This window comes from Erinaceus europaeus, chromosome 4 (assembly GCF_950295315.1).
Source record: "Erinaceus europaeus chromosome 4, mEriEur2.1, whole genome shotgun sequence".
Lineage (NCBI taxonomy): Eukaryota > Metazoa > Chordata > Mammalia > Eulipotyphla > Erinaceidae > Erinaceus > Erinaceus europaeus.
Window position 1 is genome coordinate 90,960,961 of NC_080165.1, and position 27,356 is coordinate 90,988,316.

The following is a 27,356-nucleotide window of genomic DNA, read 5'->3' on the forward strand; positions in this document are numbered from 1 at the left end:
TAGAGACCTCGGTTATGGCTTTAATGACCCTTTTCCCAGTGTTTTTCATTAATAACTGAACACTTAAATGTTAAATGGCTTGAATATATAAAGAAGATATTAAAATCAAACAAATGAGTTTAAAGCAGAACATCTTTTATTTGAATATTGCACATATTATTATTATTAGGACACAAAGCTTGCTGAGAACTGAATTTTTTTCAAGGAAAAGTAATGTTGGCAGGAATACAACTAGATGCAAAAAATATAATTTTTAATGTAATACAAATGGAATATAGATATGTTAGCATTCTCTAAAGTTTACGCCAGTCATTCCATTAATGGTTAATTGTAACTTAATTTAAATATACTTCACACAAGTATTTGAAATTGTAAAACAAAATGCCACACATAAAAAGTTAAACACAGAAACTGAAAGTGTGTATGTGTATGATTCATTAGATGCTTAAAGAGATGACTTTGACAACTGGAAAATAAAGTTTTTGGGTTTTGTTTCAAAAAAAAGGAAGAAAGAAAGAAGAACTAGGGCTTACATATAGAGGTGACAGTTTGCTTTGTTTCTAACTTAAATTAAGACACTAATATTTCATTTTGAAATTTATCTCTTAAAAACAAAGAGTATGCTCTGTCCCTTATAATGGACTGATGATGTAAATGTAGTTTGCAGGTCCTCCAGATTTTCAGAGCAGAAATAAGACAAGTCTCAGGATCATCATGAGGCTGCATTAAGATAAAAGGCACATGGAAGGTCATTTGCTTGTAGCATAAGACAGAAAAATTGGTACATGCCCACTATAACCTATATTTATACCTATTAATTCTGGTTTCCAGGGGTCTTTTTTTTTCTTTTCCCTTAAACAGTGTTGATCTTATCTATCTCTTATTCTACTGTTAATTCAGACATGACTGAATTAACCACTTTAAAAATATGTTCTGAGAGTCGGGCAGTAGTGCAGTGTGTATAAGCACACGTGGCGAGCACAAGGACTGGTGTAAAGATCCCAGTTCGAGCTCCCGGCACCCCACCTGCAGGGGAGTCACTTCACAGGCGGTGAGGCAGGTCTGCAGATGTTTCTCTTTCCCTTGTCTTTCCCTCCTCTCTTCATTTCTCTCTGTCCTATCCAACAACATTATCAATAATAACAACAATAATAACTACAACAATAAAAAATAAGGGCAACAAATGAAATAAACAAACATTAAAAAAAACCTAACTTTAAAAAAATATGTTCTGTAGTGAATGAGGAATATCAGAATTTGCTGGGGACCAGGTGGTGGCACGCCTGGTTAAGCATACCTATTACAGTGTGCAAGGACTTGGGTTCAAGACGCTGGTCCCCACCTGCAAGGGGAAAGCTTCACAAGAGGTGAAGCAGTATCTCTTTCCCTCTCTACCTTTCCCAACATCTCAATTTCTCTGTTTCTATCCAATAATAAATAAAAATAAAAATAATAAAAAAAGAACTTGCATGAAGATTTATATGAGAAACTTTGAAAAGTCAATAAATGAAAGCAACTTAATAGCAATAAGAAAGGTGACCCACTTACCCTACTTCAAATTTTTCCTAACATCAAGTATGATTTCTAGAACAGGGCTTAAACCTAGAAAATAGTCCTAAGTAGTCACCCTTCCTATCCCCAGATCAAACTACTAACATAATGCCTACAAACACATTAGAAAACACTATAGAAAGGCAGAACAAAGAAAAAACATGAATTGTACTATGATTCAGAGAAATGGACTATTAATAACTTAAAGCATTTCTTTCCACCCTGTTTTATACATATACCTTTAAAAATTGAGATTATACTGTAGTTGGTTTTTTTTTTTAATCCCATCTCTGTTTTCAAAAAAAAAAAAATACAAAACTTTATTTAGTAACCAGAAGAGAAGAGGATAAAAAGGATAAGAGAGCAAGTGAGAGAACCACAGCATTGCTCTGGCCTACATGACACTGGGGATTGAACTTGGAACTTACCTACGTGAGTCCTAGGCTCTACCACTGAGCCACCTCCCTAGCCACAATAGTTTTAAATCTCCTGCTATGTCATTAAGGTTTTACAGTGCCACTGATTTTTTTAATGTTTTTTTAAAAATTTTATTTTTTAATACTTATTTATTTTCCCTTTTGTTGCCCTTGTTTTTTATTGTTGTTGTAGTTATTGTTGTTGTTATTGATGTCATCATTATTAGATAGGACAGAGAAATGGAGAGAGGAGGGGAAGACAGAGAGGGGGAGAGAAAGACAGACACCTGCAGATCTGCTTCACCGCCTGTGAAGCATCACCCCTGCAGGTGGGGAGCCGGGGGCTCAAACTGGGATCCTTACGCTGGTCCTTGTGCTTTGCACCATGTGCACTTAACTGCTAACTGTGGCGTTACCGCCCAGCTCCTGCCGCTACTTTTTAAAAACATAATAAGTGATTATTATGCTCAATACTTTATTCAATAGACAGTCATTTATTGAAACATTTTCCTTCTGGCCAACTCTATACTATTTGTAATTTTTCAGTTTATCACAAGATATCCATTCTTACCACTATTAAACATTGTCCTGGATATTTGCTAGTGAAATCCGACAAGGAAGCATTTCAAAGGGGTCCACAATGGAAAGGAAGAAGTTAAAACTATCAATATTTGCAGATGACATAATATACCTAGAGAATTCTAAAGATTCCATGCCAAAACTGCTTGAAATTATCAATAAATGTATTAAGATAAGAGGATGCAAAATCAACACACAAATATGTGGCATTCAAATTCTCTACTTGAAATAAAGCTTCATTATTATTATTATTATTATTGGTATAGGCTTCTAAACCTAACACCTGCACAATTCCACTGTTCCTAAAAGATTATTTTTTTTCCACAGAGAGAGAGAGAGAGAGAGAGGAGGAGGAGGAGGAGAGGGAGGTGGAGGAGAAGGAGGGGTAGGAGGTGGTGGAGGAGGAGAATGAGGAGGAGAAGGAGAAGGAGGAGGAGGAGGAGAAGGAGAAAAAGATGAAGACACATTACTGAACTGCTCAAATGTTCACAGGGGGTAAATTAAGAGACCTTGAGAGCTGCTATATATCTTTTCAAAAACTATTACTTTTTTTCCTTAAAAACTGCAGCTGGTGGTCACTCTGTTCAACTTTCTCAAAATTGAGCTGCAAACTTAAATGAGCATACTTACTGACTTAGGTGAGAAAATCTTGAGAAATGTGACTGAATTTACTTCTTTAGTTTGAAATAAGACAAATGTATGTGAAATCAAGAGATACCGAGCAAATATGATAAAAAAAAATTCAGGTGCACATATATTTCAAAGACTGACTGAATGTCTAGTAGTTCAAGGCTTTTTCAGTCATGATTACTTTTGATCTTCCAGATTAAAATGGTCCAAAATTCAGTACTTCAAAGTGATGGCAGAAGCAAGTTTAGAACAAAACAGTTTTTCTTACCTTAAACCTGCAACCAGTCCAGCTGGCATTACCTTCTTGGATCTCTTAAATCTCACACCCATTATGGTGGCCAGGAAGAAAGCTGTAACTGAAAACCAAACCAGTGAATAAATCAGGGGTTCAAAAATGTTATCAAAGTTTATCTATTAAAAAAAATTTTTTTTTTTTTTAAAAAAAGGAGTCTGATGGTAGTGCAGCGGGTTAAGCACACATGGTGCGAAGCTCAAGGACAGGCATAAGGATCCCAGTTTGAGCCCCCGGCTCCCCACCTGCAGGGGAGTCGCTTCACAGGTGGTGAAGCAGGTCTGCAGGTGTCTATCTTCCTCTACCCTTCTCTGGCTTCCCCTCCTCTCTCCATTTCTGTCTGTCCTATCCAACAACAATGATATCAATAACAACAACAATAAAAAACAAGGGTAACAGTGGTCCGGGAGGTGGTGCAGTGGCTAAGGCACTAGACTCTCAAGCATGAGGTCCTGAGTTCGATCCCCGGCAGCACATGTACCAGAGTGATGGCTGGTTCTTTCTCTCTCCTCCTATCTTTCTCATGAATAAATAAATAAATAATTAAAAAATAATAAAGATAATTAATTTTAAAAAAACAAGGTTAACAAAAGGGAAAATAAATAAATATAATTTTTAAAAAATGTGTATCACTTAAGATTTTAAATACATATCAACTATTAAGCTGCCATTGAATTGTTCTTTTCATAAGAGGATAAAGCACTCTACCAAGCCACTTTATAGTTCAGCTTATCAAGATGGTTTTTAAGGAAACAAGCATGTTGGAATTCATTCCTGCTTCACAAATGGTAAAGCAGGTCTGTAGGTGTCTATCTTACTCTCCCCCTCTGTCTTCCCCTCCCCTCTCGATTTATCTCTGTCCTATCCAACAACAATGACAGCAATAACAACAATAATAACCACGAGAACAAAGATAAACAACAAGGGCAACAAAAGGGGAAAAAAATCCTCCAGGAGCAGTGGATTCGTAGTACAGGCACCGAGCCCCAGCAATAACCCTGGAGGCAATAAAATAAAATTTATTCCTGAAATACCTTCAAAAATAAAGTCTTTTACTTTAAAAAATGTATTTATTTATTATTAGATAGAGAGAAATTGAGATGGTTAGGAAGATAGAGAGAGAGACAGAGATACCTGTAGACATGTTTCACCACTCGTGAACCTTTCCCCCTGCAGGTGGGGACCAGGGGCTTGAGCCCGGGTCCTTGTGCACTGTAATATATGTGCTTAAGCAGGTGCACTACCACCTGGCCCCTAAGGTAAAGTCTTTTTCTAACTAAATTTCTACTTATCGAACCCACCTCTTGAAGGCTAACACTGTGTCTAACTCAAATTCCTTCAGGAGCACTTGGTCAAATACTTGGATCCTCATGAGGAGCCCAATTCAAGTTTAGTTAGCTGAATGTAAGGAAAATAACATGTTTTTTTTTTTTTTTTTAAGAAAGACCTAACTAATAAAATATTACTAGGAAAAAGGCTTCTGTACCATTCCATTTTGGAAAATTCTATGCCTAGAGACTAAATATCAGCAGCTTAAGTTGTATCAACAGCATTATATTGAGGAGTATCATACTAGCCTTTTAGGATCTCAAACAGTGGGAAGAGAGAAGTGACTTTAAGTAAAAGATGAAAACACTGGTGTCATAATCTTAGAATGATTTCAGTGGCTGGGAATGTAGTCCAGTGATACAGCCCATGCTTCAGATTTATGTGCTAGGTTTGATCCCTCAGACTGTTGCTTCCACAAATAAATAGCTTTCAAAGAAAACTCACTATACCTATGTTCACAGCAGCAAATTTGTAAAAGTCAAAACTTGGAAGCAACCCAAGTGTCCAACAACAAATGAGTGGCTGAGAAAGTGGTGGTCTATATACACAATGGGATAGCTATTAAAAATTATGAATTCATCTTCTTCACCTCATCTTGGTTGGAATTTGAAAGAATGAAGTTAAGTGAAATAAGCCAAAAAGAGAACAATGAATATGGGATGTTTTCACTCATAGAAGCTGAGAAATAACAACAGAGGGGGAAACATAAAGCAGAAGTTTGACTGGACTTGTTGTAGTGCACCAAAGTAAAGTACTAGGGGGTGGCGGTGGTGTTCAGGTACTGGAGCACAAGGGAGATATTTTGCAGAAAACTGAGAAATTTTACATCTGTACCAACAACTATTTGCTGTTGACTGTAAGCCATTAATCCCAATAAAAATGATTGGTAATAAATATATGTATATTGGAAGCATACATAGAAGTCTAGTGTATATTATCTTGCTTTACCTCCTGACACAATTATTTTAAATACCCTTAACTTCTATTAAAAATATATTTGTAGGGAGTTGGGCTGTAGCGCAGCGGGTTAAGCGCAAGTGGCACAAAGCACAAGGACTGGCATAAGGATCCCGGTTCGAACCCCGGCTCCCCACCTGCAGGGGAGTCGCTTCACAGGCAGTGAAGCAGGTCTGCAGGTGTCTATCTTTCTCTCTTCCTCTCTGTCTTCCCCTCCTCTTTCCATTTCTCTCTGTCCTATCCAACAACAACAACAATAAAACAACAAGGGCAACAAAAGGGAATAAATAAATAAAATAAATATTAAAAAAATTAAAAAAAAATAGATATATATATATTTGTAGACTTCCGGAGGCAGAGCTATGGAGCAGCAGCAGCTGTGTTTCTCTCCTCTACTTTCCCGGGACAACTAGAAATACCAAAGGAGACAACTTGGGACTGCAACAAGACAGGACTAGAATGACTTCAGAACCCACCAAATTACGTGTGGCTCGTGGACAGAGAGGAGCCTAGGGAGAGATTAAGTGCCTGGTAACGGTCCGTCAGTTCACCAGTTGAGACACCACTGTTTCACCAACAAAAAGACTGCAGAAGGGAGGAGAGGAGTGGACTTACTTAAGACTTACCAAATACAAATGTGAGTCTCCATTGCTACTGCTCTCAAAATCTGAATCAGAGGGGGGGAAAGCCCTGACACCAAGGGACAGAGAACTAATGAGGAAACTCAGGAGAAGATATATACCTCAGTGGCCTAGCAGTAATGCTGTGAAAGTATCTTTGGATAACCACTGGATTTTCTCTGCCCCACCTTGCTTTTATCTCTTGGTCAGGAGTCACTAATTAAGCTAAGAAGCCGTTTTAAAGTCCTCAGGCTCCTATAGCCTACAGGGAAGAAAAAGAACAAAAGAGGCTTTTAAGCCACTGTGCTCCAAATCAGGGATTAAAATAATATTGAAACAATCGTCAGCTTCCACAGCTGTGAGCCCTGTAAGTACCATACTTAAACACAAGTCACTCCAGGCAAGAGTGATCAGTAATTTGAAAAGTACTGGGAGAGGGACCTCATAACGTACTATATAAAATGGTTAAAACAACAAGAAGAAATACTGGAGAAATGAACCAAGACAAGAGTCCAGCTGAAAGCCCTGCAAAAGTTGAAGCACAAAATAATGAGGTCAACATCCAAACACTAGTTAAGGAAATAATCACAGGAGTGAGCAAAGAGATTAAAAGAATAGTCATCAGAAATGCAGCAACAACAAATGAGACTCTGGAAGAAAACACTAATTATCTCAAGGTTATTAGAGTTCTGAAAGCTGAAATAGCTGAGCTAAGAACACAACTAACTGAACAAGCTATGACAGTATCAGAACAGGGTAACAAAATAGATGAACTCCAGAAAACAGTACCAGGGAGAGAGAATAGAATAAGTTAGGCTGAAGATAGAATTAGTAAGTTCAAGAATCAATTAGAGACAACTAAAAAAGAAGTAGGAGATCTCAAAAAGAGATTAAGAGGTACTGAAAACAACAACAGAGCCCTGTGGGATGACTTCAAAAGAAATAATATACTCATTATTGGCTTGCCAGAGGAAGAAAGGAGGGAACAAAGTGTTCTTCAGGACATAATAGCTGAGAACTTCTCCAGTCTAGATAGCATAAAAGACAAACAGAATTAACGCAGCCTTAAAGACACTAAGACACATCATATCTAGAGTGGAAAGGAATAAGGATAAAGAAAGGATCCTGAAGGCTGCAAGAGAAAAACAAAGAGTCACCTACAGAGGAAAACATATAAGATTAGCAGCAGAATTCTCCACACAAACACTACAGGCCAGAGGAGAATGGCAAGATATCTGTCAAGTGCTCAATGAGAAAGGCTTTCAACCAAGACTACTGTATCCTGCTAAACTGTCATTCAGACTAGATGGAGGCATCAAAACCTCAGACAAGCAATAGTTGCAAGAATCAACTATCACCAAGCCTGCCCTGAAAGAAGTTCTGAAAGGTCTCCTATAAACAGTCAGACCACCATAAATATGATTAGAGAACACTCTAAAAATCCACAAGAACGGCACTAAAATATCTTTAATCTTTGATATAAATAAATGTCAATGGCCTGAATTCACCTATTAAAAGGCACAGAAGAGGAAGATGGATCATAAAACACAACCTAACAATATGCTGTCTACAGAAAACCCACCTAACTCAACAAGACAAACACGGACTCAAAATGAAAGGATAGAAAACTATCATACAAGCCGATGGCCCACAAAAAAAGGGCAGGAACAGCTATTCTCATATCTGAAACAATAGACTTTAATATAAATAAAATTGAAAAGAAGATAGGGATGGACACTACTTAATGCTTAGAGGATCAGTTAATCAGGAGGACCTAACAATTATTAATTATTAACATGTATGCACCCAATGAGAAGCCATCTAAATACATCAAATATCTACTAAAAGAACTACAGCAATATATTAACAGCAACATAGTCATAGGAGGGGACCTCAATACCCAACTCTCTTGATTTGATAGAACAGGCAGAAAATCAATAAAGACATGAGGGAGCTAAATGAGGAGATAGATAAAATAGAACTATTGGACATTTTCAGAATCATTCACCCCAAGAAACTGGAATACAAATTCTACTCAAGCCCACATGGGTCATTCACAAGGATAGACCATATGTTAGGCCACAAAGACAGCATCAGCAAATTCAAGAGCATTGAAATCACACCAAACATCTTCTCAGAACACAGTGGAATTAAAATAACACTTAATAATCAGCAAAAGATTAGTAAGAGTCCCAAACTGTGGAAGCTCAACAGTACACTCCCTAACAACTACTGAGTCAAAGAGGAAATCAAGGAAGAAATCAAAATGTTTGAAGAGTTCAAAGAAAATGAAGACAAAAACTATCAAAATATTTGGGACACAACTAAGGCAGTTCTGAGAGGGAAGTTCATAGCCATACAAGCACACATTAGGAAACAAGAAAAAGCACAAATAAGCAGCCTGATTGCACATCTTAAAGACCTAGAAGAAGAAGAACAAAGGAACCCTAAAGCAACTAGAAGGACAGAAATCACTAAAGTTAGGGTAAAAATAACATTGGAAATAAGAAAACCATATAAAAGATTAAAGAAAGCAAATGTTGGTTCTTCGAAAGAGTGAACAAAATCAACAAACCTTTAGCCAGAATCTCAAAACAAAAAAGGGAGAAGACCCAAATAAATCGGATTGTAAATGAAGATGAGATATCACAACAGACATCTCAGAAATTCAGCATATCATGGAGACTTCTATGAACAACCCTATGCCACCAAGCTTGAGAACCTGGAAGAAATGAATGATTTCCTAGATACCTATGAACTTCCAGAATTAAGTAAAGAGGGACTAGATAATATGAACAGGCCTATCACAGCTAATGAAATTGAAACAGTTATCAAAAACCTTTCCAAGAATAAAAGTCCTGAACCAGATGGTTTTACAAATGAATTCTACAAAACCTTCGAAGAAGAATTTATACCTCCACTTCAAAAGCCTTCCAGAAGAATGAAGACACTGGAATACTCCCTACTTCTATGAAGACAACCTCACTCTGATACCAAAAGCAGACAGGGACACAACCAAAAAAGAAATCTACTGACCAATATCTCTGATGAACACAGATGCTAAAATATTGAACAAAATTCTAGCCAACTGGATACAACAGTATACAAATGCTACAAAGGTTAATCTTGAACCAGAAAAGCCCTAGAATTGCCAAAACAATATTGAGAAGAAAGAACAGAACTGGTGGCAGCACACTCCCAGATCTCAAATTGTACTATAGGGCCATTGTCATCAAAACTGATTGGTACTGGAACATGAATAGACACACTGACCAGTGGAATAGAATGAGAGCCCAGAAGTAAGCCCCCACACCTATGGACATCTCATCTTTGACAAAGGTGCCCAGACTATTAAATGAAGAACACAGAGTCTCTTCAACAAATGGTGTTGGGAAAAAATGGGTTGAAACTTACAGAAGAATAAAACTGAACCACTATATTTCACCAAATACAAAAGTAAACTCCAAGTGGATCAAGGACATGGATGTTAGAACAGAAACTATCAGATATTAGAGGTATTGGCAGAACTTTTTTCTGCATCAATTTTAAAGACATCTTCAATGAAACGAATCCAATTACAAAGAAGACTAAGGCAAGCTTAAACCTATGGGACTGCATCCAATCAAAAAGCTTCTGCACAGCAAAAGAAACCACTACCCAAACCAAGAGACCCCTCACAGAATGGGAGAAGATCTTTTTATGCCATACATCAGACAAGAGGCTAATAACCAACATATATAAAGAGCTTGCCAAATTCAACAACAAGAAAACAAATAACCCCATCCAAAAATGGGGGGAGGACATGGACAGAATATTCACCAGAGAAGAGATCCAAAAGGCCTAGAAACACATGAAAAAATGCTCCAAATTTCTGATTGTCAGAGAAATGCAAATAAAGACAACAACGAGATACCACTTCACTCCTGTGAGAATGTCATACATCAGAAAAGGTAACAGCAGCAAATGCTGACTGGAGAGGGTGTGGGGTCAAAGGAACCCTCCTACACTGCTGGTGGCAATGTAAATTGGTCCAGCCTCTGTGGAGAATAGTTTGGAGATCTCTCAGAAGGCTAGAAATGGACCTACCCTATGATCCTGCAATTCCTTTCCTAGGGATATATCCTAAGGAACCCAACACACCCATCCAAAAACATCTGTTTACACATATATTCTTAGCAGCACAATTTGTAAAAGCTAAAACCTGGAAGCAATCCAGGTGTCCAACAACAGATGAATCGTTGATCAAGTTGTGATATATATACACAATGGAATACTACTCAGCTATAAAAAATGGTGTCTTCACCGTTTTCAGCCAGTCTTAGATGGACCTTGAAAAATTCTTAAGTGAAAGAAGTCAGAAACAGAAGGATGAATATGGGATGATCTCACTCTCAGGCACAAGTTGAAAAACAAGATCAGAAGAGAAAACAAAAGTAGAACCTGAACTGGAATTGGCGTATTGCACCAAAGTAAATGACTGTGGGGGTGTTTTGGGCGGGAGAATACAGGTCCAAAACAGATGACAGAGGACCTAGTGAGGGTTGTAGTGCTATATGGAAAACTGGGAAATTTTATAGATGTACAAATTATTGTATTTACTGTCTAATGTAAAACATTAATTCCCCAATAAAGAAATTAAATAAATAAAGAAAAAAGAAAAAATAAATCCTCCTAGCCATTGTCAGAGAAATGCAGATAAAGCAACAATGAAATATCATTTCACTCCTGTGAGAATGTCATATATCAGAAAAGGTAGCAGCAACAAATGCTGGAGAGATTGTGGGGACAAAAAAAATTATATATATATATATATATATATATATATATATATATATATCCAAAAGGCCAACAGACATGGAAAATGTTCCAAGTTATTGATTGTCAGAGAAATGCAAATAAAGATAATAATGAAATACTAATACTACTTCACCATTGTGAGAATATCATATATCAAACAGGATAATAGCAACAAATGTTAGATAGAGATTGTGGGATCAAAGGAACCCTCCTGCACTGCTGGTGGGAATGTCAATTTGTCCAACCCTTATGAAAAGCAGTCTTTAGAACTCTCAGAAGGATAGAAATAGACTCTAGAAATAGAATAGAAATAGAATAGAATAGAATAGAATAGAATAGAATAGAATAGAATAGAATAGAATAGAATAGAATAGAATAGAATAGAAATAGAATAGGAATAGAATAGAAATAGAAATAGAAATAGAATAGAAATAGAAATATCTCTATCAGGAAGAACACAATAGACCCCTTTGTGGGCCCCCATAGGACCTTGCCCTCAATGTGAATCAACAGCAGTAGAAAATGTTCCATCCAAAGGGAGGCTGCACAACCTACTCTATGCTTTATGCTACACCTGAGGAAGATGGGTCCTGATATTGGGGAAGCTTGGAACATTCCTATTCATGACCACAGAATTTGAGCTCAGATCCACATGGATGCAGAGGTCACATAGGTTCCTAAGCTGAACATGGGTCCCAGATCAGATCAAATTGATGGGGTTTACAGTCAACAATACTTATACACCTTTCCCATATTTGGGAGCTACTCTCTTCTCTGATCCAGCCTTTTGGTCTTTTCTCCAGCCATGACATCATCTCCCCGAAGACAATGACATCATCGAAAACAATAACTTCGATCCACCTGCATATCAGATGTCAGGCTTAGAAAAGAAAAAAAAAAAAACTAGTACAGTCATGGGCCCTTTGGAATATAACTAAATATAAGTAAAATCGGCCTATGATCTACAAAACAGAGACCCCAAATCTTCATCTGAACTATTCCAGCCTTTAGGTTCATGATTAGTCAACAATTTGTTTGGCTTTATATGTTAACTCTTTTTCCAGCCACCAAGTTCCAGATGCTACCATGATGCCAACCAGACTTCCCTGGGCAGACAACTCCACCATTGTGTACTAGAGCCCTACTTCCCCAGAGCCTTGCCCCACTAGGGAAAGAGAAAGACAGGCTGGGAGTATGGATTGACCTGTCAATACCCATATTTAGCAGGGAAGGAATTATAGAAGCCAGACCTTCCACTTTCTGCATCCCATAATGACCCTGGGTCCATACTCCCAGAGGAATAAATAATAGAAAAGCTATCAGGGGAGGGGATGGTATATGGAGTTCTGGTGGTGGGAACTGTGTGGAGTTGCACCCCTATGGTTTTTGTCAATGTTTCCTTTCTATAAATAAAAAGTAAAAAAAAAAAAGAACAGAAATAGACCTACTCTATGACCTAGCAATCCCTCTCCTGGGGCTATATCCTAAGGAAGCAAACCTATACATCCAAAAAGAAGTGTGTATTGTATGCCTATGTTCATAGTAGCACAATTTGTAATAATGAAAACCTAGCATATATACACAATGGAATATGAATCAGCTACTAAAAATAACATTCTTCTTCACTTTATCTTGGATGGAGCTTGAAGGAATCATGTTAAGTGAGATAAGCCAGAAAGTGAAGGATGAATATGGGAAAATTTCACTTACAGACAGAAGCTGAAAAATAAGAATACTAAGGGGAAACAGAATGTAGAACTTGGAACTAGGATTGGTGTATTTACCAAAGTAAAGGACTCTGAGGGGAGGGGGGCAGTTTCAGTCTCACCATGTGGGGGTTGAGGTAGGTCCTTTGATGATGGGAGCAGTGTGAAACTATACATTTATAACCTTATAAATAACTTTTAATATGACAGGGGAAAATATATTGAAATTTCAAGTTCTCTGCCTGTATTTTAGCCTGAGTATATATTTCTTTAGTCTAAGCATTTAATATAATCAAATTTATAAACTGATTGAATTCTGACTTTGGCCTTAAATCATTTAAGCAATTCTAAATGTAAATTTTTGTTTGTTTTATAAGAGCACTGCTCAGCTCTGTCTGGTGATTGGAGGATTGAACCTGAGACTTCAGGACACTGAAATGAGAGTCCTTTTGCATAATAACTGTTATGCAATCTACCCTCGTGCATAAGTTGTTTTCTTTATTATTGTTGTTTTAATATTAAGATGATATCTATAACCTTAGACCAGATAGACTGGGATCATAACATAAGATAATGTTATTAGTAGATATCATTAGGTCACATAAAGCACTGAGAGGTAAAGTATAGTAAGGCAGATCCCAACCCATGGGATTTTTCAAAGAAAAAGAAGCTCCCAACTAACTTGGTTATGATAATACTTATCTATTGCCTTTTCAAACCCTAAGACTAAAAGGAATCTTCCCCATTCTCTTTAATACTCCCAGTCCTGGAACCTTGGGGATTCTACTTGTATTTCTTGATGCTTCTCCCTCTAATTCCATACTCTGTTATACTGTCACTACTGACTTCAACTAAGCCAGTGCAACCAGTGCCACCATGTCACATTATGCCACCACTACCTTTCTGCTTTGGACTATATCCAGAGATGCCAAGCCGAAGATGTCAACCTTCCATCCCCAATAATCTGGTGAAACCCTTCCTAACACCTGGGACTACCGAGTTCCACTTCAGATGATGTTTTCTCAGCAAAGTTACAGATCCCAGATATAGGCTAGTGTCTACAGGACTTGGTGCATGTATACACATATCCATAAGCTAAGGGCAACTATATACCTCAAAGTAAAAGTGCTTCATAGTCCTTTGTGATTAGATGTAGAACTATTTAGCTGAGTAATCTTGGAGAAAGGCCTAAAGAAGGCACCATAAATTTTCTAATCAAACATTTATTACGTAGACACCTTCTTCTCTTACATTCTACTTCATTTCCCTCAATCACTCTGTCTACTCGACTATTAACATAAAAGTAAGAAAGATACATCTCTTAGTCTCTTCTGACAACATCAGCATTACTGTCACCCCTTGATAATCTTTAGAAGCTGAAGCAATTACAGAAGCCAGACCTTCTACCTTCTGCAACCCACAATGACCCTGGGTCCATGCTCCCAGAGGGATAGAGAATGGGAAAGCTATCAGGGGAGGGGGTGGGATATGGAGATTGGGTGGTGGGAATTGTGTGGAGTTGTACCCCTCCTACCCTATGGTTTTGTTAATTAAATTCCTTCTTAAATAAAAAATTAAAAAAAGAAGAAACACTGTATACAGTTGGCCAGGAGATATACTGGCAAAAAGTATTTATCAACTAAAGGACAATTATTGTTTCTATGAAAAACTTTTATCAGAATCACCAAACAAATAAATGCAGTAAAATTCAAGGTTAGCTTAGACCCCACTAAGATCCTAAGTGTATTTCCTCCCTAACTTAAGACCAGACCCAATAAATGTAACACCAGTTTGGATACAACAAATGACACTCAATGATGTAACAACTGGGAAAAAGCCCAAGCTTGTCAGATAAAGAAGGAACTACAAAAGATGGAAAAGGGCAAGAGACACAATTTGTAGTCTGTCAGGCCACTCCATCACCTTGGGCTTTAGTCAGGAAATCCTTGGATTCCCCCATAGATACAATGGGCCTAGACCTCTAATAGATCCCTCTCTCCACCATCACTGGTCACTTCCATCAGGAACTTCATCATAAGCCCACTTGAGAGCTTCTTCAGGATGTAGGCTCACTATGAACAGGCAACAGTAGGGACTGCCCCACTGTCCAAAGGGAGGCTGGGTCATCCTGCTCTGCTTCTTGAGAAAAACTGGCCCTGAAATGAGTACAGCCTAGAATGTTCCCATATATGACCATGGACTGGAAGCTCAGACTGATAGGGACTCAGAGGTTACACAGGCTCCTGTGTGAAATATGAATATATATGGCCCCTGGGTCAGCTCAATGAGGTAAACAGTTCATTCTATTTATATATTTTCTTCAAGTTTGGGAGCCACTCTCTGCCTTGATTTAGCTTTCTAGTCCTAGTCTCAACTCTGACAGCATCTTCCCAGACAATATTTTTAATTTATCTCCATGTTAGCTATCAAGCTCAAGCAAAAATTACCAAAGTCATGGGTCCCTAGGAACATACCTAAAATAAGACTTTCTACCTTCTTCTCACCCTAAAAATATTTATTCACATTTGCTCTATTCCTACTTTTGGGTTGCTGTTTATTAAACATTTTGTCCTCTTTTAGATCTTACAACATTCTAGCCACCAAGTTGCGGATGATGCCATGATTTCATCCTAAACTCCCTGGGCATATGACTTTACCAATGTGTCCTGGAACCTCACTCTCCAGAGCCCTACCCCACCATGGAAAGATAGAAACAGGCTGGGGGTATGGATCAATCTGTCAGTGTCCATGTCCAGTGGAGAAGCAACTATAGTAGACCTCCTACCTTCTGCTCCCCATAAAGATCTTTGGTCCATACTCCCAGAAGGATAAAGTATAAGGAAGCTTCCAATGGAGGGGATAGAATATGGAACTCTGGTTGTGAGAATTGTATGGAATTGTACCCCTCTTATCCCACAATCTTACTGATCATTTTTAAATCACTAAAACAAATAAATAACCTGTGAACTAAATGAAATAATGCAGGTCTATTTTTGTTTTGCTTTTTTTCCATAAAAACACAAACTGCCAAATACGCATTAAGGAGAGTTAGCAGAAAAACTGGATATAGCATCTTGACATTTCCAATTTTATCTTTTTAGTAACAAGTTCTTTATACACTTACTTTTGAGTTGGAAGATCTCATAGCAACATCATTCTTTTTGGGTATATTTAGAAAGGAACAAGAACTGTCATTAGTATTGACACATGCATTTAACCACTTATGACTGGATTAAATATCTTCTAATATACCTAGAGCAGGGTATAAAAAATTAACCCCTATAATTTGATTTTCCATAACTGGATAAATTGCCTTACTTACGCAATGACACTTTTACATCTCGCTTGTCATAAGAGACACGGTAAGCTCCATAGCCAGCCAAAACTCCAACAGAAAGACCAGCAATCAAGGATGGAACACCACCTGGAAGGAAAAGAGTGAATTCTCAAATAAAAGGAAATTTGTTTCCCATTACTTCAAGTTTAGCACATGCACTTTTAAGTGAATTTCTACTTGGGTAATGCAATTGAAGAAACACCTACTTAAAGTACAGGGTACTATATGTGGGTACTGTCTAAGAAATGGCTGTTTGATATTAGATCTCACATGTAAGTCAGGAAACCCAAATATACAGCAGCAGGAGGGTTAGCTCTGACCAGAATGAAGAAAAAAAAATTGTCCCTTACTAATGCTTTTGGATTGTATAATCTTGACTTCATTACAATCCCCTTTCCTTTTTTTTTTTTTTTTTCCTAGCTACCTTGTCTTGTTCCTCTTGTCTTTGCCTTTTTGATTTGGGATTGTGTAATGAAAACAAAATTCAATGACATTTTCTAGTAATAATACTTTAGAGAGGAGTTCTGTACATACCAGTAACTAATAAACCCTCTAGCCTCAAAGTCTCATGGCTCAACAGGGATGAAGAATGACTATACAGAGAATAGGGATAAGCCAGGGCATTGACACAGCTAGTCAGTCACCAACCTTCCCACTCACTCACCAGCATTTCCAGTCCTTGACCCATCCGTCCATCCACAGCATCAGCACTGCGACTAATACTGAGTACGTCTGTGCCAATGGGCAGTGGGCTACAGTATGCCACTGACATTGTAAGATGAGACACACACAAACTCATATAATTTTGAATCTATTTTATTTGACTCCATAAGGGTAGGATCAAGGCATCTCTATTTTAGAAATATCTCTAGGAAATTTAGATTGCAGCCAGGATTAGAATCACTGCAGGCAGGCAGGCACATACACACACACACAGTCGCACACTCCCACAGAATCACTGCAGGCAGGCAGGCACATACACACACACAGTCGCACACTCCCACACTGTGGTAGCAGCATCTTGAGCAAGAAGTTACAAAGTTATATATACTAGGTTTCAGTCCTAATTTTCTCACTGCCTATGGACTCTAACTAAATTATTTAGCTTCTGTGAATTTTATTAGTTGTTAAGCAGGTTGATTATTAACATCCACATCAAATATACAAGGGCTTATAATAATATAATTGGTGATTATATAAAACCTCTCATTACCCCCTCCTGAATTTATTCTCCAAACACATTGAAATAATCTTTTAAAAGCCCAGGCCTTCCTTCATTTCCCTTAGATATGCCAAAATATTTATTCCTTGAGGCTTCCAGACATGCTGCTCCTTGTCTGGATTGTTCTTCCTTGCAATGCTAACCCTACTAACTGTTGTTCAACTCTGCAAGTTTATGAAGTTTCAGTTCCTCAGATAATGTCAATGACCCACCATGAAGAACAAGGCCCTTTCTATCTCTGATCATATGGCATTATCTATTTATGTAATGCCTGTTCATGTCTGACACAGTGCAGGTTACACTCACCAAACTGGGTAAATACTGACCAAAAAACCTGTTTGGGTATTTTCTGTTATGAGTCACGTTCTAGAAGATTTCTGATAAGGGTACTGCAATTAAGGAGATTTAAACATTTTCTGGAATGCGTGACAGAGTTACCATTAAGTGTTTTGTTGCTTAGAGATATTATGGCTCTTTTCTAGGACCATGACCTGCCCATGGCTGCACTGCTGAGATGCACCTCATCTCAATTAAGTATGCACAGGGTGTGGTGGCATCTAACTTTGAGTCTTTGCAAGATCAGACAGCAAAGGGTGAGGATGAGGATAGGTTCAACCGAGATATGTATAGACTGGGAATGTTCTAGGAGACAATGAATTCATCCTACAGGAGGGAGAAACTGGGACAGTGGAGGCAACTTGACCAGAAAGCTAAAGATCCTGCCCCTTCCCTCCAAGTGCTGATGGGGTAGAATCTTGACAGGGAACAGACCAAAGGAAGTTAAAAGGTGAACATAAGAGCCTCCCTCACAAACATACTCTTGTGTTCTCTCAAAGCAAGAAACCTGCCTGCTCCTTTACTTCTTCTCTCTCTCCAGAGGCTGCCAAACTCAGACCTTGAACTGGAATAAAAAGGGATAAAGCTGGGGCCAGGTGGTGACACACCTGGTTGAGTGCATGTTACAATAAGCAAGGATCCAGGTTTGAGCCCCTGGTCCCCACTTGCAGGGGGAAAGCTTTGCGAGTGGTGAAGCAGAGCTGCAGGTGTCTCTCTCCCTCTCCCCTCGATTTCTGACTGTCTCTATCCAACAAATAAAGATAATTTTTAAAAAATTAATATTTATTTATTTCCCTTTTGTTGTCCTTGTTGTCTTTTTAATGTTGTTGTAGTTATTATTGTTGTTGTTGTCGTTGTTGAATACGCCAGAGAGAAATGGAGAGAGGAGGGAAAGACAGAGAGAGAGGAAGAAAAAGATAGATACCTGCAGACCTGCTTCACAGCCTGTGAAGCGACTCCCCTGCAGGTGGGGATCCAGAGGCTCAAACCAGGATCCTCACACCAGTCCTTGTGCTTCACACCACATGCACTTAACCCGCTGTGCTACCGCTCGACTCCCTAAAAAAAATCTTTAAAAAGGGCAATACTAAAAAAAAAAAAAAAATGTATAAGGTCAGGTTCAGCCATAGTGTTGAAGACAGAGTGAGTCTTCTAGCTAGGACACTGACTTCTTTTTTTCTTTTTTTTTTAAATTTTTTTTATATTTATTTTATTCCCTTTTGTTGCCCTTGTTGTTTTATTGTTGTAGTTATTATTGTTGTCATTGTTGGATAGGACAAAGAGAAATGGAGAGAGGGAGGGGAAGACAGAGAGGAGGGACAAAGATAGACACCTGCAGACCTGCTTCACCGCCTGTGAAGCGACTGCCCTGCAGGTGGGGAGCCGGGGTTCGAACCGGGATCCTTATGCCGGTCTTTGTGCTTTGCACCACCTGCGCTTAGCCCGCTGCACTACAGCCCGACTCCCCGGACTCTGACTTCTTGAACCAGAAAACACACATCAAAATCATAGCATCCTCTTGGTCCTACAACTCTTTAGAGACCAATGTGGGATATTGGTGAACCCTGAGCAGGCTCTGAGCTCAAATATCTTGTGTTCTGCCTCTCTCTCACTTCCTCTACCTCCAGCAAAGAAAATCTACTTACCAGATCTCTAACTCAACAACTATCAGGCTGTTACTCTAATTTAAGATTTGTAATTCTTTGCTTCACACCAAATATCACATTGGTATCACCTCTTTACCACCACTATTCCCAGTGGCTTTTCTCTAGAGGGTCTCCTGGCCTAAGTGCATGGAATTCGTGCCTAGAGAAGTGCTAAGTAAAAACTATCAGAGATGACTCACTTTCCCTAGAAACTTTAAGACAGAGATAACAGGCAGAGAGAAAGAGACAGAAACATCAAAGTTTCCTTCAATGTGGTGAAGGCCAGGCTATAATCTGGACTGTGCACATAGCAAAGCAACAAATAGTCTAAAAAGGTCTTTGTCCCCACTGACCCACAGACCCTCCCACTGACAGGGTAGTAGTAGCAGAAACAAATATATTATATCTCTACCCTGTTCCAGACACTGTGTAAAAGGTGTCTGTCAGAAGCTTCATTTTATTTAATCCCTAAAGATTAATTTACAAATGAGGCACTGAGGCACAGAAGTTAAAAACAGCTCACATGAGGATGCAAACTTAGCAATATGTCCTTTGCTTACACTGTATTATAAAAGTGAGCTCCTTGGTGAATTTGCAGGAACACTCAATGGGAGGGTCTTGCAGGAGGTCAAGAACTATATTGTGCAACTGGGAAACCAAGCCCTGAAATTAGAGACCTTATAGCTAATGTGTTTTCACTTTGTGGTTTGCTCATTTTATTGGAGAGAGCTGGGTTAGATTAGTACAGTAATTCACTTCTTCTATCCCTCCAGTCATCCCAACACACACGCACACACACACACACACACAGACACACACACACTTCTTCTTCCCATCATGTTAAAAAGCATTGGATCCGGATGCATTGGATTGACCTTCTCGTGGTGCATCCCGTGAGTACCCATTCATTGGGGAAACTGACGATCCTTCCTAGCCGACTGAATCCACATGGATCCCAGTCACTTTCAAAGCCAGCAACAAGCAGCTCCTGACAGCTTTCAACCTGACCTGTTGACTGGCTACGGAAGAAGGGCAAACGCTAGAAGAAGAAATAACAACCCCTATCAGAATTTTATTTTACTATTCTTTTTTTAAAGAGTTGTTATTTTATGAGGGAGAGGGAGAGAGGGAGAGAAAGGGAGAGGGACAGAGAGGGAGAGGGGGAGAGAGAGAGGGAGAGGGAGAGAGGGAGAGAGAGGGAGAGATACAGTGCTAGGAATTGAACCCAGGGCCTCACACATGCAAATTCTGTCCTCTATCCACTGAGGCATTTTCTCAGCTGTTCTAGCAGAATTTCAAACTGAGCCCTCTTTAAAGGAAATTATAAGAGGTCACTTATCTGGGGACAGGAGGATGGATCTGGATTAGAAAAGATGGGGAATGACCATCCTTTGAGTCACATGAATGTATCATCAAGTAGTACTTATTAAAAACTTCTCTTTAAACACAAGTAGAACCTCAACTGGAATTGGCATACTGCACCAAAATAAAAGACTCTGGGGTGGGTGGGTGGAGGGAGAGTACAGGTCCAAAAAAGATGACAGGGGACCTAGTGGGGGTTGTATTGTTATGTGGAAAACTGAGAAATGTTATGCATGTACAAACTATTTTATTTACTATCGAATGTAAAACATTAATCCCCCAATAAATAAACTTTAAAAAAACTTATCTTTGGGGTGCAGGCGTTGGTGGACACAGTAACACTCACATATTCCCATGTACAAGGACATGAGTTCAAATCCCTTGTCCCTATCTGTAAGGGGAAGCTTTAAAAACATCGAAGCAGGCTGCTAGTGTCTCTATTTTCCTCCTCTCTGACTCCCCTCCTTCTCTATTTTTCTTTGGCTCTATCAGATAAAACAAGGAACAACAACAACAACAACAACAAAAGACTGCTGAGAGTGGTAGGCTCATCATGCAGGCAATGATCCCCTGCAAAAAAGAGGGAAAAATATAAAAGAAAAATAAAAGATTATGAAGTATCAACTTCTGAGCAGTCACCTGCAGGTCTGTCTTTGATGTGATCATTTCCCCTCCCTCATCAAGGACATACCTACAAATGGTATACAACACTGAATGAGAAAATAAGTACAGACTTAAGATGAGCAGGAAATCTTGTAATACCGTCTATTCTGCCCCCTAGCTCCTCAAGTATTCTTCTAGTCCTGAACAGTTTATCTTTCCTTTTAAAAAAAAAATACTGTTTTTTAAGGAAATAATAATTCACAAGATAGCCGTTGTCACATGAGTCATTCCTCATCTTTCTGAGGTAGGCGGCTGCTTACCAATTCCATCATCAAGCTACAGTGCATTAGGTCTCCAAAGTCCACCTGATCCCCTCTCCTCCTACTTCCTCAGTTCTTGGTCTTACTACAACAGACTGGTGGGAAGGCAGTAATTCTGATAATCAGGAAAAACCATCTTCTTCACTCCACTTCAAACTCCCCAATGTCACAAATGTATAATTTCATGAAAATACAACACACAGGAATATGTCATACCATGAGTGAATAATTCTTTTTTTTAAAATATTTTATTTTTATTTATTTATTCCCTTTTGTTGCCCTTATTGTTTTATTGTTGTAGTTATTATTGTTGTTGTCGTTGTTGTTGGATAGGACAGAGAGAAATGGAGAGAGGAGGGGAAGACAGAGAGGAGGAGAGAAAGATAGACACCTGCAGACCTGCTTCACCGCCTGTGAAGCGACTCCCCTGCAGGTGGGGAGCCGGGGTTTGAACCGGGATCCTTATGCCGGTCCTTGTGCTTTGTGCCACCTGCGCTTAACCCGCTGCGCTACAGCCCGACTCCCATGAGTGAATAATTCTATTTTAAAACAAAGCTAAATGTAAAACTAAAACATTTGATTTTGTAGTGAAATCCCTTTATCAGCTGTTTTTTTTCTCCTTTCAAAAGGGATGAAGGGACAAGTTCAGATATAGCATCAAAGAATTTAACAACATTTCCTTTATATAATACAATATCAACATAATTCAGTTTTTTGATACTTAGGAGTATGTAAACAAACAAAATCCTCACTTGATAATAAGAAAAAATAGTTGTAAAGTGGTTAAACCATTCAATTACACAACTGATAGTGACATAATAGGAAGAAAGACCCAGAAGCTTCTTCCATGACACATCTAGAAAGTCCTTAATTAAAAAAACATATTTAAATTTACTTATCGGATACAGTCAGAGAGAAATCAAGAGCAAAGGAGGAGGCAGAAAGGGGGAGAGAATGTGAGACAGCTGCAACACTGATTCACCACTCGTGAAGCTTTCTTCCTGCAGGTGGAGAGCAGGAGCTGAACCCAGGCCCTGTGTATGGTAACGTGTGCTTAACCAGGTGTACTATTGCTTAGCCCTCTAAAATCCTTACATTTTAATTCAACTTACAGACCTGCAGATAATTCTAGCATAACCACCAGCCCCTTCTCCGCCCCCCCCCCCCCACCAAGTCTCTTTTGTGGAAAAACAAACAAACAAACATGGTTTGGACTTACCTCTTCGTTTATAATTAAAGATGCTTCCAAATGTCAGAAGCGCTGCATAACCAAAACCTATCAGGTCCATTGGCAATGTTGCGATTCCCAAGCAAGGGGGTTGGAATAAGATTTATAAACTAAAAAGAACACAGGGAGGGGGACAAATGTATATAAAAATGATATACACTCCACATCATTATAGAAATAAATTTTTCTAGCTTATTGGTAAAAAAAAAGTTCAGCTACTGTTCCTCCATCCTTATCACACTCAAGTACACCTCAGGTTGACTTTCCTTTCCTGTACTCTCAGCTGCTTATTTCCTTCAACTTCTCTAGGCAAGACTTCTGGTGTGCTTAGCTGGGTCTCCTCACTGGGCTAATAGCACAATCTCTTCCACATCTGCAATGTTTTCCCTCAGCTCTCTCTTGACTCAGCTGTGTGACCATGAGGTTATTGCTTTCCTGTGTGGTAGTAATTTGCCTCATTAGATTGTGGTGATAATTAAATGAACTGATAGAAGGCCTTAATAGTGCCTAGAAATCTCTCAGAAACACCATCCTCATTATTATTGTTTAGTCATTCACTCAATAGATTTTGGATACAGATATTTCATTATAAACAAGTATATATATTGTTAATAACATGGTTATGAAACAGTTCTGTGCTGGCAGAAACACTGATGCCTAATTAATGGTAATTGTGTGGGGGGGTGTCTTTAGGGTTATCACTGGTGCTCAGTGCCTGCATTATGACTCCATTGCTCTTGGAGGCCTTTTTTTTTTTCCCATTTTATTGCATAGGACAAAAAGAAATTAAGAGGGCAAGGGACAACAGAGAAGGGGAGAAATAGACACCTGCAGACCTGCTTCACCACTTGTGAAGCGACTCCCCTACAGGTGGGGAGCTGGGGGCTCAAAATTAATGGTAAATTATTAAAGAATATAAGGAAGCCCCTGGCTGGATGTTAGTTGCATGACCATACTATCCTCCTGTGCATCAAAGCAGCAGGTAAGAAACAAGTACAAGGGTGAGATAGTCTATGCAAACCCTGCCCAGGATTCTCTACAATGTAGGAGAAGGTATCCTGGGCATAGACTGGGGACATGGGACTGGTCACTAGATGGTTGTGACTCACCTCTAACACTGCTCCCTCCAAAGGGAGGCAAACAGATAATTCTAAAAAATTTCAACTTTCCAGAAACTTTAAAATTTTTGCAGCTTTTATTTTAAGATTCCAGGTGGAGATTTTATATCTTAACTTTTTTTGAACATCTTTTTAACAACCCAATTTCCTTCATAGGGAAAATTATAATAATCCACATATATAAACAGAACATTGTCTGAGATTTCTTTTCCAGTTTTACAGTTCTCTCACTGCTCATCAGTTAAATAGGCCTCTTAGTCTCTGTAACAGCTGATAACAAATTAACCCAGAAAAGTTTGGTGCTTATCTCATAATTAGCTACAATTTACTAGGAAGGATCCGAGGGAAGGGAACCCAAAGGATGAGAGGAGACGAAGAGATGGAATAGGAGGTAACATTGGAAGCTCCTCTGTGGGAAGAATAACAACAGACATATTCATCTGGGGTATGAGGAGACTGAACATACAGGAAAGACCTGTGTCCAGAAGTCATTTGTTGAGTGAATGATGAATAAACAAATAATAATAATGAGGATGATGGTCTTGCTGAGAGATTCCTAGGCACCATTTTAAAGCTTTCCATCAGTTCATTTAATCACCACCACCACAATCAGATGAGGTAAATTATTACACTACTATCACACAGGAAAGCAATAACCTAATGGTCACACAGCTGAGTCAAGAGTTTAGACTCTTAAAAGATCTCATTCCTAAGCACCGTCAAGCACTACAGTGGATAGATCATGGTACTTTGGGTGACAGCGAAGTGTGCTAACATGTTTTGAGAATATGTGAAATTGTAACCCTGGAATAAGACTTGTAAAAACAGCATTTTCTTAATCAAAAAATACTTTCGATGACTTAGTTGGCAGAAACATGAAAATCGCAAAATACAATCGGTGTTCTTCAGTTTCAAACTCTGAGCTAATCACTTCTGCTTATCCCCCTACACTGAACTCTCTTTCATCCTCTGATCTTTCAGTCCCAGGAGCATCTCAGGCTTTCTCAGAGCTAATAGCTTTCCACAGTGTTTGACTGGCTTCAAAGCCCACGCCATCACTAACTAGGCATGTGCCATAATCTATGTAACTCAGTTTCTCCAACTTTAAAAGAGATTAAAATGTCTCAAGAGTTGTGATATTTAAATGAGCTCATACTATAAAGCACTTTAACAGCCTGGTATACATTGAGAACAACAAAAATTCGCAGTTTTAGTCACTTTCATTCTTTTCACTCTTACATTCATTTTTTTCCCTTTATTGGGGGGATTAATGGTTTACAGTCAAGAGCAAAGTACAGTAGTTTGTACATGTGTGATAATTCTCAGTTTTCCACATAAAAATTCAATCCCCTCTAAGTCCTCCTCTGCCATCACGTTCCAGGACCTGAACTTTCCTCCCCACCCCAGAGTATTTTACTTCGGTGCAATACACCAACTCCAATACAAGTTCTGCTTTGTGTTTTCCCTTCTGTTCTTATTTTTCAACTTCTATCTATGAGTAAGATAATCCCATATTCATCCATTTGTTTCTGAGTTATCTCACTTAACATTATTGCTCCAGCTCCAGCCAAGATGAAGTGGATAAAGTGAAATCACCCTTTTTAATACCTGAGTAGTATTCCATTGTCTTACACCCATTTTTACGTTTGACACGTACAAGCCTAAAAAAAAGTATATAAATTCAGTACTTACTCCTCTCCTTAGAGTGATCTGTATCTTGTTCTAAGAAGCAAATTAGTCTATTCCTAAACCTTGTGAAAGGCTTCTGTACACACACACACACACACACACACACACACACAGAGAGAGAGAGAGAGAGAGAAACAGAGAGAGAGAGAGAGAAACAGAGAGAGAGAGAGAGAATTCAGATAACAATCATTCTTCTTGGGAGTCAGGGTTAAGTGCATGTGGTGCAAAGCGCAAGGACCCACATAAGGATCCCGGTTCGAGCCCCAGCTCCCCACCTGCAGAGGAGTCGCTTCACAGGCAGTGAAGCAGGTCTGCAAGTGTCTTGCTCTTCCCCTCTGTGTCTTCCCCTCCTCTCTCCATTTCTCTCTGTCCTATCCAACAACGACGACACCAAGAACAACAATAACTATAACAATAAAACAACAGGGCAACAAAAGGGAATAAATAAATCTTAAAAAAATAATAAATAATTCCTCTTGCTCATTCTCCAAGGTAGGGAGGGCCATTTCACCTGGTCAGAAGCTACCTTGATCGGGATGGGGACATGTGTGGGACTCAGAACATGCCCCTACTGTAAATGCAAAGTTCAGGACTTAAAAAGGCCAGGAGTCATCTTGGGTTCAATTCAGCTAAATGATTTATTGCAGCGCCTATCAAATCAGGCGATAGGACCCTGCTTTGCCCCAGTCCTGCCAAGTTTCAGAATTTTTCCATGAGCTACTATATAAAACACATTTCCACATGTTGAAGCTCAATAATTACCTACCTTCGAACTCCTCAGAACACATTTTGGAGTGAAGTCTGGGTGGTGGTGGCAAGAATTAAACCCGTGCTAAGCATTTTCAGTATTCTTTTTTCCTTTTTTAAAAAAATTTTATTTATAAAAAGGAAACACTGACAAAACCATAGGATAAGAGGGGTACAACTCCACACAACTCCCACCACCAGAACTTCGTATCCCATGAACACAATTCCCACCACCAGAACTCCGTGTCACGGGATACGGAGTTCTGATGGTGGGAATTGTGTGGAGTTGTACCTCTCAGTGTTCTAAGCGCCCCACCTCGCTCTCCCGCTCTCTCAGACTCCAGGAAGGTAAGAGGGAGCACGTGTGAGAGGTTCCAGAGCGTGGGAAGGAAGCAATCCAAGGAATTTTTAGGAGGAGAAAAGTGATCCCTACGGGAAAACACACCCCATCCCCAGGAAAATCTTCCCAAGGTCCTGGGCTCATGGTCTACTTATTTGTGTACGTTTGCAAGATGTTATGGTAAAGAAAGGTCGCAATCGCATAGTAGACAGCTCACCTGCAATTCCTAGAAGCTGGGGGAAAAAAAAAAAAATCGAGGGTTGGTTGCAGAATTTGGTCCCGGGCGTCCGGAAGCAATCCTCTGGGCAAGCGTCTTCCGACTCTGTACCTTACTTACTTCCCAACACTTTGCAGCGGCGGGCGGTTCCGGGCGGAGCCTTGCGGGTTGCACGCATGCGTCACATCCCTGCTGGCGGTTTCTGGGCTTCTCCTTCTGAGCAGAGCCGCTCTGCTCATTAGCCCCAGCGCCCACCCTGAGACCTGGAGGAGGGCGGGCCTGGCCTGTAGCTTTGCTTGCCTCACTTTCGGTCC

The 27,356-nt window shown here is 39.3% G+C and overlaps 1 protein-coding gene across 1 annotated transcript; it reads right to left on the bottom strand.

The window, feature by feature from the left end:
* On the bottom strand, positions 1-27,356 carry TMEM14A (transmembrane protein 14A). The gene is made up of 5 exons (XM_007516510.3): positions 27,043-27,356; positions 22,923-23,041; positions 16,200-16,301; positions 3,445-3,532; positions 1-720 (listed from the first exon to the last, which is right to left on the bottom strand). Exons 2-5 carry the CDS (start codon positions 22,990-22,992, stop codon positions 681-683), a joined length of 300 nt encoding a protein of 99 aa, XP_007516572.1. The 5' UTR covers positions 22,993-23,041; positions 27,043-27,356; the 3' UTR covers positions 1-680.

Excerpts from the sequence above, each read along its gene's own strand:
- TMEM14A (XM_007516510.3), bottom strand. The coding sequence starts at position 22,992 with ATGGACCTGATAGGTTTTGGTTATGCAGCGCTTCTGACATTTGGAAGC. Across the intron at positions 16,302-22,922 it reads CTTTAATTATAAACGAAGAG|GTGGTGTTCCATCCTTGATT; the intron begins GTAAGTCCAAAC and ends TTTTCCTTCCAG. Across the intron at positions 3,533-16,199 it reads AGATGTAAAAGTGTCATTGC|TTACAGCTTTCTTCCTGGCC; the intron begins GTAAGTAAGGCA and ends TTTGGTTTTCAG.